Source organism: Sciurus carolinensis, chromosome 18 (assembly GCF_902686445.1).
Source record: "Sciurus carolinensis chromosome 18, mSciCar1.2, whole genome shotgun sequence".
In the NCBI taxonomy this organism is placed as follows: domain Eukaryota; kingdom Metazoa; phylum Chordata; class Mammalia; order Rodentia; family Sciuridae; genus Sciurus; species Sciurus carolinensis.
The window spans coordinates 606,978-619,667 of record NC_062230.1 but is presented as its reverse complement, the minus strand read 5'-3'; the positions used below and the strand labels follow the sequence as shown (position 1 = coordinate 619,667).

Below are 12,690 nucleotides of genomic sequence, written 5' to 3'. Positions count from 1 at the left end.
GTGCGTGCTCCTCTGTGTTCCCCAGAGGCTGACAGGATGCAAACAGCAGCCAGGGCTCTCAGTGTGGTCTGACCTCCTTCTGTGCAGACAGTTCTACAATTTCCAGGATCTCTCACGTGATTAACATCCTAAGTCTTTCTTTTTTCTTTTTTTTTTGATATTTTTAGTTGTAGATGGACATGATACCTTCATCTTACTCTTTATGTAATGCTAAGGATCGAGCCCAGTACCTTGCATGTGAGGCAAGTGCTCTACCACTGAGCCCCAGCCCCAGTCCTAAGGCTTTGTTTTCCTTTTTCTTTTTTTGGTACCAGGCATTGAACCCAGGAGCACTTAACCACAGGGTCTTGCTGAGTTGCTCAGGGCCTAAGTTGCTGAGGCTGGCCCTGAATTCCCAATCCTCCTGCCTCAGGCTCCTGAACCACTGGGATTACAGGTGTGCACCACCACATCCAGCTAAAGCCTTTTTTCCATTTTTGGAGACAGGCTGGCTACATTGCCCATGTTGACTCCTACCCAGGATCCCAAGCAGGTGGATTACAGGCCTATGACACTGTGCCTGGTTCAGCGGCATCTTATCTGTCCCTGTGCTCACCAGTCATTCCATCTTTTAACTTTTACCATAATCATATTTCTGGATACTGTCCAACTACCTGTGACTACCAAACCCCATTTTTAAGGAGAAGCCAAATTCCCATAAGGCAAGGCCGATGTACACAAATGGGAAAGTCTGCTGCTGTCCCACAACACTGCACCCACACAAGGTGCACCAGGAGGAGGGAAGGACGCTCAGGGCCCCACGCATGCCCTTGCTGGAGACACCCTGCACCGCCTCCCTGATCTCCAGCAGAAAGCATGCCCAGCTCCTCTCCACAGGCAGGCTGTCCCAGTGAGAGAGCATGACCCCCACACAAAATCACCAAAAGTGAACTCTGACACAGATGTGTTAACTTCATCTGAGGAAAAGTGTAGGGATCGCAGGCAGTCAATGCACAAAGGAGTCAAAGTCCTTGGAGTCAAGCACACTCCTCCAGATAAAAGACACTGTCTGAATGGCTTAGAGATGCTCTGCAATTCCTCTGTCCTTGAGGCCTGGAGACATTATCTTGTTAAAACGACCTCTGAGAAGCAAGCAAGTTATGTGATCTGCACAAAGCTAACTGTACTGTGTAACCCAGGGAACTCAACAGGACCTGGCATAGGTAATAAACTGGACTGGCTTTCCCACAGGAGCCACTTTTTGCTCTTCACCATCCTGTGTGCTTGTCTCTTTTATTAACTCTCCCCTTAACCCTTATAGTTGGACTCCAATTAACCTTTACAGAAAAGAAGGGAAATACCCTTTCTCCTACCATCAGCTGACCTGCTGAGAGCTCAGAGCGAGAGAAACGCTATCTGGACAGCAACAGGGCTCGGCATCCATTCGTCCCGTCAGCCCGCCCACCTGCCTGGTGGCGTCCTACCGTTCAGCCAGCTCCCAGTCCTCCTGGATCTGCTTCTGCCGGGCTCTGTGGTACTCCTCCCGCCAGCACTTGGAGCAGAAGCCCTGCCAGGCAGGGTTGCCGTAGTAGCCACATCCCTTCTTGCACAGAAGCTCCGACTGGTCCACGTGGATTCCTCGGCGCTCAGATTTCAGGCTCATCTTCTTCCTGCCAACAAGGAACAGATGAGAAGGTGTGAAGAGGAATCCACCGCCATCCTATAGCTAAGAGCACTGGTGAGCAGAACTGCGGGTGAGTCCACGGTCTCCAGACTGAGCGGGAGGGAAGGGGAAGGAAGAAAGGACTTGGGGCAAAAAGGAAAGTTAAATATAGCAAATTCCCAAACACACCGTATCTTATTCCCTGCCCAAAGTATAAAGAACACTTTAAGACTGGATGGATTACAGAGCTAAACATAAGACCAGAAACTATAAAACTCCTAGGAGAGCTGGGCACAGTGGCACACACCTGCAACCCCAGAGACTCGGGAGGCTGAGGCAGGAGGATCACAAGTTCAAAGCCAGTCCTAGCAAAAGCAAGGTGCTGAGTAAGTCAGTGAGACCCTGTATCTAAATAAAACAAAATAGGGTTGGAGATGTGGCTCAGTGGCCAAGGGCCCCTGAGTTCCACCTTTACTGCCTCTGCCCCAAAAAACACTCCTAGAAGAAAACATGGGAAAATCTACCTGAAATGACTTGCAATGCTTTCTTAGACAAGCTGCCAAAAGCCAAACAGGTAAGAGAGACGATGTCAAAAACTTCTGGGGCTGGGGCTGTAGCTCAGTGGTACAGTGTTTGCCTAGCATGTGTGAAGCACTGGGTTCAATTCTCAGCACCGCATATAAATGAATAAAATAAAGTGGCATCAACAAACTTAAAAAAAAACAAAAACAAACAAACAAACAAAAAAAACGACTTGTGGCTGAGCACAGTGGCTCACGCCTGTAATCCCAGCAGCTCAGAAGACTGAGGCAGGAGGATCGCAAGTTCAAGTCGAGCCTCAGCAACTCAGCAAGGTCCTCAGCAATGTAGTGAGACCCTGACTCAAAAACAAAACATTAAAAACAAGGGCTGAGGATGTGGCTCAGTGGTTAAGCATCTCTGGGGTCAAACCTCAGCACCAGGAAAAAAAAAAAAAAAAAAAAAGGTGGAGCGGGGAGAAGAAAAAACTTTTGCATAGCATAGGAAACAATAAAACTAGTAAAAGGGTAACCCAGAGCTGGGAGGAGCAGAGGTCTGCACGGCAGGCATCGGACAAGGGATCAGGAGCAGCGTACACTAGGCACTCACAGCTACACAACCAACCAACCACTAGATCTTAAAGTGGGCAAAGGAACCAAATCAAAATTTTTCCCAAAACAGAAATGGCCAAGAAATGTATGTTACTATCACTAAGCGCTGGTGATCACCTCATACCTCTTAGGACAAACACCCTCCAGTGCCCAGGACACAAGCTTGGTGCCAACGTGCAGAATCGGGACACATGTGCACTTGGGTGAGTTTGTACAGTGTACACCCTCCGTGGGAGTCAGTGCTTCTTCCTCAAACACCTGAACCCCAGGCCTGAGTGCCAGGCGGTGCCCGCAGCCCCACTGCACGACAGGCTAAGGAACCACACCGAGCCCAAGCAGTCGTGGCCAGGCGGGCAACACAGCAAGACCCACTCCTGAGAACCACCAGGTAGCTCAGCAACCCACTCCCAGGCCTATCCGAAAGGACCTGAAGCAAGGCCTCAAGAGCTGCAGAGGGCTTAGGCCCACTAGAGCACCCTGCACGGCAATCAAGAGGAGCAGCACCTGGAGAAACAAAGGTGCTGGCATGCACAGGGAGCACCACACAGTCAAGAAGAGGAAGCCTGGCCCGTGCCAGAGGTGAATCAACCGGGAGGATGCATGCTAAACCAAGAGGCCCGTCACAACAGCCCACTGAGGTGAGGTCTCTCAGAGAGCACAGCTGTGCCGCAGGCGGGAGCAGGAGGGCAAGGCAGGTGTTGGGTCCTGCCAGAGACAGAGTCAAGAGACCCGCACGATGGGTGCACAGCCGGAGTGGCACTGCACGCCGTAACCAGGTGAGGAATCACACTGTCTTCACAATGAAAACCCGCTGCAGATTATTTTTAAAAGGAAGAACTGATAGATCATTGTCAGTTGCTAATGAAAAGAAATCCATATGCTCTGACCCCGGGGGACAAAGCGCAGTCCTCTCCCAGGGCAGCCTTGGCAGGGCATGTTGCCAGGCCCAACAGGGCAGCCTCCCTTCACTCATCGGTGTGAACTCTGCCTTGGCTGAAACCCCCCAGCAGGCCCAAGCAGAGCAGAACTCAGCCTCGGGTGGACCCAGAGCCACCCTGGCCACCCCTCACCACAGGCCCAGCGTGGTGGCAATGTTTACTAACAAAAGCCAAGGCAGGCCCCCATGTTATTAGCTGAGAAAATGAGGCTGGGAGAAATTTTCCAAAGTATATAAACGCTATGAAAAGCAGCAAGAGGGAGGAGTCAACCCCAGGTAAGATCCCCAAATCCCTGAACTGTCCATAATCTGTCTGTCCAAACTCACATCCCTGGACACACACTTCAATCACATCTCCACTTCCCAAACAGATCATGCACATCTGGACCTCTGCCTAGAATTTCTTCCATACTTTTCTTTTGTTTTTTTCCAAGAACACTTTTCAGTTTGTTAGAAAAACTGCTTCTGTCTTCCTCCTGCTTAGGTGAAGGCATCCTGAGGGCTCTCACCACGCACAGCCTGATGTGGAGCTGAGCGAGCATGAGTGTGTGTTCTGGATGGCACGTGGGAATGGGCTATTTCATTCTCAGACTTCCTGTGAATGATGAATAAGCTTCCCCTTGGGGTCTGACACAAATTTTAGGGCTGAGGGTTATAAAGGTAGAAAGTTGTTTGGATGATACAGGAAAAAAAATTTTTTTTTTTTAAAAAGTGCCCTGAGTTGATAACGAAAGCAGGAAAACTTTTAGTTATGATTTTCCTTATGAGACTGTTGGCAAATTAATCTGGGCTTTGCAAAGATATCTGCCCTCCTCCTTTTATTTTTTCAGTACCAGGGATTGAACCCAGGGGCATTTAACCACTGAGCCACATCCCCAGTTCTTTTTTATATTCTGCTTTGAAACAGGGTCTTGCTGAGTTGGTCAGGGCCTCACTAAGTTGCTGAGGCTGACTCCGAACTTGCAATTCTCCTGCCTCAGCCTCCCAAGCTGCTGGGATTACAGGTGTGCACCACTGCACCCAGCTACTATTTCCCGACTTGACTTGGCAGGTTATATATAACACAGCAGCCTTCTACTTCGGCAATCAACCAGATCTTACCAATGCTGTTACACTGATTCATTTCATCAGTCCCTATTTTTTTCTTGCTGCTCCCGACAGGTGTTGGGAGCAAACAGGAACCACTTAAGAACTCCTAAAGGTGGGGACGTCTTTCCCTCCTCTGACACACAGGAAGAAATAAAACTTACCTGGAGAGAGAGGGAGAGATCTAGAAAACCTACTTGTATCATATACTTAAAAAACAAAATGAAGCAATTAGCATTCCCATTTTGAAGCGGAGGAGAGAAGACTTAGGGATCAGGTGCCCACCTAGTGTCACCGGTGCTGGGCTATGATTTGAAATAGCACCTTAAGTTCCAAACCCAGTGCTTTCCCTACCACATCACATTTTAACTTATTCGTGCAGAGCCTCACAATCACATGGTGAACTGCTGCCCAACAATTTCCATTTGCACTGAGATCACATGGTTGTCACTCTCCCCCAGTAACAAGGTGCCGAAGCAGCAGAGGCAGGTGGCGCTCCAGAGTGCAGACCCGAGGACACCCACCCTGGGCTCCACCACTCCCTCAGCTCACGTGCTCACCACGACCAACCCTGCACACAGAATGGAGCTGCCCACTGGCTAGGACACCCTGCTCTCACCAGGTGCATGGTCACAGGCAGGCAGAAGAGCCCAGAGCAGGGGGAGAGCACTTATGGGCTGAGGCAGAACTTGAAGAGCCTGAAGAGGACCTTGGCAGGTCCTGGAGAGGTGACGTAAGAGGCAGGACATCCTGACAGGAAGAACACTTTCACAAAGAGCTCAGAGACAGGAAAGCAAAAGTGGAACAAGAGTGATGTGGCATAAACAGGAGGTAAACTGAGGAAGTCACTGTGCAGTCAAACTAGGAGTTCTTCAAACTGCAGGTTGAGGAGCATGGGCTGTGAAGAGGAAAGGCTGCTAAAATCTCAATCTAAGACAGGAAACTTGAGAGACGGATGCTGTAATTTGAATCTTGAATGTCCCCAAGGCCCATGTGCCTGTGGTACTACTGGGAGGTGGCAGAACCTTCAGGAGGTGGAGCCTGGAGGAAGGAAGTCAGGCATCAGGTGTGTGCCTTTGAGGGGGATACTGGACCCTGGCTGCTCCTCTCTTGCTCTCACCTTCCTGGCAACCTTAGGCGAACATCCTCTGCTACGCCCTCTTGCCTTGCCACAGGCCTACAGACCCTGAACTGAAACACCCAAAATGGTGAACCCAAATAAGACTTTCCTTCTTATGCGCTGTTTGTCTCGGGCACTTTGTCACAGTGATGGGACGCTGACTGACACGTGGAGTTCTCTTCTGGCATGATGAAGTGAGGATAACGAAGCCTCCTCTCCAAACAACTCTGAAGACAAACCAAACGCACTCTGCTCGTGGATCTGCGTGTGAGCCCAGGAATGCACTCAGACTTGAGGCCCTCAGCATATTTTTTCTGGGGCTCTTCTTCATCTTCTCTGTGTACACACACCTCTGCTGGTCAGACTAGAAGCCTTACTAGCTAGAGATGTTTGAGCACAAGCTCAATGTCTGTCTGCACAAACAACAAACCCTGGCTGAACATTAAGGTATGCAGAACACAGGGGTGATCCCTAGAACAAAGTCAGGTATAAACGAGGGGAAAAAAATGAACATGGACATCAGTGCCTACAGAGAGAGAGCAAACACTTCAGACTTAGACCAGCTAGAAAACCTGGAGGGTTTACTCAAAAGCAAAAAGGAGAATTGGGGACAAAGATCATAACTCAAAGTCTCACCAAACCCTTGAAGAGATACCAGAATCACTGGACCAACCCAGAAATGGGTCTGGGGCTGGAGAGAGCCTCCAGGTCTGGTTCAAGGCTTGAGAAAGGGAAGGCCAAACATTCAGAGAAAATAAGGAGAGCTGCTTATTTTACTGTCAGTCTCCCTTCTCTTGAGCCAGAGCCACACAATCCTGTGCTGTGTCTGCAACAGGCTGAGACTGCAGGAGCCTAACCCTGGGGAAGGAGAACGTGGACTTTTCCCATACCATCTTTTCCACTGCTTGGACCCAAAAGTGCAGACAGTTATGGAGGTATGTGGAAGAGTGGGGTAACTAAATTCATAGTTTTCTGGACAGAGGGGGAAAACAGATAAGCCCATGGGGAAAAAAAATACATAAGAAACTGCAGAGACAAAGAACTCAAGAAAGCAATTTCTGAGCTCACCCCTAAGCTATGCTATGGATCCGATGCTATTCAGGATCAAAGACTCCAAAACTGGAAGCAACACAAAGGCCATGCACAGGTCTCAGATCAGCGCATGTATGAAGCAGATGGAACGGCACTGCGGGGGTGAAAACTGAACTGCCATTAGAACCTCAGTCCACAGAACTCCCAAACCTCACTGCAAAACAAAACTCTTTTGCTATGTGGATGACACTGGAAAGAAAAATGAAGACAGGGTACAAATTGGAAGAGAAGTCGCATATTTGACAAAGGACTTCCATATCCAGAACCTGTTAAAAAAAAAAAAAAAAAAACCAACAACCACCTAGGCTGAGGATGTAGCTCAGTGGCAGCGCGTGCCTAGCATGTGCCAAAGTCTGGGTTCCATCCCCTGCACCACCAAAACACCAAAACAAACCTCAAAACACAACTCTAAGGAAACAAGCCACCAAATTTAAAAATGAGCAAAACAGACACTTTACCAAAGAAATGTACTTGTTGGTGTCCCTCTTACATTTTTGTGAGAGAGGCCTTCGTACAGATCTTCACCTCAAACCTCCTTCAGGGACGACGGCACTCCTTCCAAGGCAGAGGGCCGGCTGGTTGCTGGGCAGCACAGTAAGTGCAGGGCATCCACACCAGACTCTGGCAGGGTGTCTGCCCTTCACTGTGAGATGTGGGCTCCTTCAGCTCAGGCCACGTAGCTGTGACATGCCCACACAGGTCTGTAAACACGAGGCTTGATCTGATGTCCTGTGGACAATGAAGGCCTTTGTCTCTGACCCAGAGGCTATGCCAGAATCCTCGACACTGGCCAGCCAGCTTGTTACTGGTAAGTAGAGTATAGACTGTGGTCCTTCACTGTTCTTGACAATATGGGCGCAGACAGACACACATTGCTGATAGCCAGAGAAATGCAAGTAAAACCATTACAGGGCTGGGGTTATAGTTCAGTGGTACTGTCCTCACCCAGCAAGTGCAAGGCCCTGGGTCCAATACACAGCACAGAAAAATAGATAAATTAAAAAATAAAACCCAAGAGGTCTCACTTGCACCTATTAGAATGGCTAAAATAAAAAATACTGACAATGCCAAGTGGTGACACAGATAAAGAGCAAGTAGAACTCTCAACATTCCTAGTGGAGGTAAAATACTGCAGCTACTATGGAAAACATTCACTTACCATAGACCAAGCAAACCCATTACTATTTTCTAAAGAGAAATAAAAACTGATATTTAAAATTCTATGCACAAGTGGTTATAGTAGCATTATTTATGATCACAAAAAAAAATGGAGGAAACCAAAATATCTTTCAATGAATAAACTATGGAACATCCATACAAGAGAATGCTGCTCAGAAAATGAAAAACAACAACAGGTAATAATACACTCGACGACTTGAATGGCTCTCAAGGCTTTACACTGAGTGAAAGGAACCAGTGTCTTACTCCCTTTGGGTCACTATACCAAAACACCATCAACTGGGTAGCTTACAAACAACAGAACTTATTTCTCACAGTACAAGCCAGGAAGGCCAAGATCAATATGCTGCACTGCACATTTAGTGTCTGGTTCACTGAAGGAGCTTCTAGCTATGTCCTTGCACAGCACAGGGGATACCAGCCACCTCTCAGGGGTCTCTCATAAAGGCCTCCTAATTCTGAGGATTTGGCTCTTAAGACCTAATTGTCTCTCAGAGACCTTCTAATATCACCTTGAGGATTAGGACAGCAACATAAATTTTGGAGAAATAAAAACATTCAGACCATAGCAGCCAGTTTAAAAAATTTATATACTTGGTGGCACATGCTTACAATCCCAGGGACTCAGGAAACTGAGGCGGAGGATCACAAGTTCAAGGACCACCTCAGCAACTTAGCAAGACCCTCAGCAATTTAGTGAGACGATGTTTGAAAAATTAATTAATTAATTAATTAATTAAAAAGTGACTAAGGATGTGGCTTATCAATCCCCTATGCCAAAAAGAAAACCAGTTCACATACTTTATAACTCCATTTAGGAATTAAGAGTGGAGGCAGATGTGACAATAAAGCATTTGTACAAAGAGTGTTTTGGGATGATGAAACTGTTCTGTATCTAATAGTGGACATGTTTACACAAATCTATTATTTAAAACGGAAAGGACTGTATATATCCTCTCAAATCAATTTTGTACTATAATTTTTTAAAAACCTTGGCTAGCCATTTCTAAGCTGGATTGGGGAGATGTACAGAACAGGAAGCAGGGATGCTGATTGACAAACAACTATCATCAAGGGCTATTAGAATAGAGAGGTAATACAGCTGGGAATGGAAATGGAGGAATGGAAACCCACCCTGGAGGTAGGATCTGTAAGTCAGCTAGTGAGACATGGCAGGGCAAGGGAGAACTTTAGGGAGAAGTTTTACTGGTAACAGTTCTACTGATAATACACATGCTCTACACAATGCACCAGTGCACAAAGCGCACTTTTTGTTGGTTCATTATAGATGTACACAGTGGTGAGATTTGTTGCTACATGTTCACACACACATACAATTTAACAATATAATTTGGCCAGTAACATTTCCCAGTATTTCTCCTTCCCTTCCCTCTGTTCTACTGATCTCCAATTTTCACAAGATCCTCCACACACACCTTTCTTTTCCTTTTATTAGGGAGAATATTCAAGCTTACAAATACCTATATTTCCTTCTACAGGGTTAAAGCTCTTCAAGGACAGGATTTAGACCTAACACACAAGCCACATATAGATTAGGTTGAGGCAAAAAGGAAAAGTGGAATAGAGAACTAGAAGGTTAAGCTGAAGAAACTTAAAGACCATTTACTTAGCCAGGTAAAGTGGTTGGTACAGGTCTGTAATCCCAGGTACTCTGGAGGCTAAGACAGGAAGATGGCAAGTTAGAAGCCAGCCTGAACAACCTAGAGAGACCCTGTCTCCTAGTAAAAATAACTTTAAAAGGATGGGTGTGTAATTTAGTGCAAGAGCTCTTGCCTAGCAAGCACAAGGGCCTGGATCTACTGCCCACCCTCCACATCCACTTTATCCAACATGATGACAGATGAAGAAGCTGACACCAGAATGTTATGGCTTATTCAACCCAAAAAGTGTAAGTGGCAGAGGTATCACTAAAACTTACACTTAGGATACATCTTCAGTTCCACTGAGGCATTTTGAAAGTCTGAGAAAAATCTCACCATGGTCATCCTCTGGTCCCCTTCTTCCCTTCCAAGAAAAATGGGCAAAAGCAGTATCTACTTTTCCCTTCTACCTGTTAAGTTTTAAATTTTGGGCTGGGGCTGTAGCTCAGGGGTAGAGTACTTTTGTGTAGTGTGTGTGAAGCACTGGGTTCGATTCTCAGCATTGACAACTTCAAAAAAAGTTTTAAATTTTATACTACATATACCACAGCACAGGTCTATGTCACTAAAATGGACACATTTGGAGGAATCTGCTTTTAGCACATGTGCCAATGACCTCCCTTTTATCAGGAAATTGTTCCTTAATCTGCAAAGATAAGCTTCCAGCAGGCATATTTGTGTGAGGCAACAGCCTGCACACCAGGGTCATAGCTTATTAAACCAGAAGTAGACACTTGAGCCAAAGTGAGGTAGTGACTCACCTGGAGTTTTAGCAATGTGGCTAATCTCCTGAGTGATGGGGGTAACCAAATAGGTGAATAACAGAACAGTTGCTCTGCAGAGTGAAAGACACACATGCCAAAAAGCAGAAAAAAGTGGCAGAAGAAAAAGAATCTGCAGGTCCTGAATGGTTTCAGTCCCCCAGTTCTAACCCCTGGCTAAGGTTTAGCTGTACTCCTAGTCTCAGATTCTGAGACACACCCCTTTTCCCCTACCATTTTCTTTCTTTCTTTTTTTTAAAGCTGTTCCCATAGAGTCTATCAGCTGTACTGAAAGGCATCACCTCCAATAAAGCAGACCTGGGCTTCCACAGTGGAAAGTGCACGAGTCCTGTGCACCTTCATTGGGAGAAGACTCTGAACCTCAGAGTGGCTTCCTCCAGACTGCCCAGTGCACACCGCTCTTCATCCACCCTGTGTGTTCTCCTGTTGCAATAAACCACAGCCAGGAAGGGAAGGATCTGAGAGACCTTCAGTCTGGGCAGCAATAACACGGAGTGTGGCAGTGGGATCTTTGTGGTAACGAAACAGTTTTGTAACTTGACGATGGTGGTGGTCACAGAATCTGCATATGTGAAAAAATGTGCAGGCCACTGTACATCCACCACACGAGTGCCAACTTCTAGGTTTGACACTGTATTGGAGTTATGTAAGACATGACTAACAGGGAACTAGGTGATGTGCACGTAGGAACTCTGATCTCCACAACCTCCAATGAATCTGCAATTATCCTGAATTTGCAAGTTGTTGTTTTTTTTTTTTTTATCCCACTTAAAATGTTTTTTAAAAAAATAAAAGTAGAAACCAATATTTGGACCAATGAACATACCACTCAGATCACTCTGTTGCTTCAAAGTACAGAAAACAAAAAGAGCAAAGGTACCACCAAAAGCTCATGCCACGATTTTAAAGGCTACACAATGGTGGCAACAGTCTGGCTATGGTAGGGAAAAGCAGGCAGAGTCAGGACACCCAGATCAGAGCGGGACACACAGCATGTCCTCTTCTTCAAGAAGAAACATGGTATTGCTTCTGTCTTTTGGCTAAGTCAAAAGAAACACTGGGATCACCTAGATCTGAGTCAAAGTTATTTTCTGGGCAGGTGAACCTAGTCAGAGAACCACAATTCAGAGGTAAACTACTGATACTGCTTCCAAAACGGAGGTTACAGAGGCCATATCCAGCTCTGGTTTGGGTGTGATCTCCAATAGACAGGCTTTGATTAAAAAAAAAAAAAAAAAAAAAAAAGGCATGGTGGATTTCAGCAGCTTCCCCCCATCTCTCCCGGGTGAGTCCTGCTTCCTGTTCCAGGGTTCACTGTCATATGCTCATAAGTCATTCCCCTAGGCAATTCATCTGGGTTTTACAGGAAATATCCAATCAACTCCAGCAACATGATAAACCATCCTTTGATCTCAGTTAAGAAAAGAAACAAATAAAATTTGTTCCTTAAATTTGTTTTTTTCCAATTATATAAGTAAAAAATGCACACTATCAAAAAACCTGAGAAATACAGAAAAGTAGAAAACAAAGGAAAATTATCATCCAGAGACAATCACTGTTAACATATTAGCCCATGTGTTCTAGTAGTGTTTACTTATCATTTATCCAACTAATGTTTCTGCACTAACTTACTACTATATGGCAGCCACTGGAACACACACAAAAGTTTCAGTCCTTGTGGGGCTTGCTGTCCAGCATTGGTGACGTGATTCTAGAAGGCCAGAAAGAAGAAACACGCTTAGCAATGAGGAGCTAATTTTAAAATTGCTAAATTTCATCAATTCATGTTTATGAGAAACATGCTAAATACATGTACATTAAATCTTTGGAATTTTTTAAATAGATAACAAGTAAGAAAATATAAAGAGATCTCATTCACAATAGTATCAATGTGTAAAAACACCCAACAATTTTTTTTTTTTTTAATACCAGGGATTTAACCCAGGAGTGCTTTTGCCACTGAGTCACATCCCCAGCTCTTTTTATTATTTTTTTTTTCCTTCCCATTTTGAGACAGGGTCTTGCTAAGTTGCTGAGGATGGCTTTGAACTTGCAATCAAT

General features: G+C 45.8%; 2 protein-coding genes across 4 annotated transcripts in view; one reads left to right on the top strand and one right to left on the bottom strand.

Moving 5' to 3' along the window:
- The window catches only part of Rabgef1 (RAB guanine nucleotide exchange factor 1), a 60,862-nt gene that overhangs the window by 35,570 nt on the left and 12,602 nt on the right, over nucleotides 1-12,690 (bottom strand). For 2 of the 3 annotated variants that reach the window (XM_047533608.1, XM_047533610.1), the window contains exons 2-3: nucleotides 12,262-12,340; nucleotides 1,464-1,649 (exon numbers count right to left, since the gene is read on the bottom strand). In XM_047533608.1, coding sequence (XP_047389564.1) covers nucleotides 1,464-1,642 — 179 coding nt within the window. In that variant the 5' untranslated portion in view covers nucleotides 1,643-1,649; nucleotides 12,262-12,340. The remainder of the gene's footprint in view (nucleotides 1-1,463; nucleotides 1,650-12,261; nucleotides 12,341-12,690) is intronic. The other variant, XM_047533609.1, reaches the window with a different exon arrangement.
- LOC124970626 (translation initiation factor IF-2-like) overlaps nucleotides 7,746-12,690 on the top strand; it is a 33,615-nt gene continuing 28,670 nt past the window's right edge. The window contains exon 1 of the mRNA XM_047534113.1: nucleotides 7,746-7,815. Within this exon, the coding sequence (XP_047390069.1) occupies nucleotides 7,746-7,815 (70 nt within the window). The remainder of the gene's footprint in view (nucleotides 7,816-12,690) is intronic.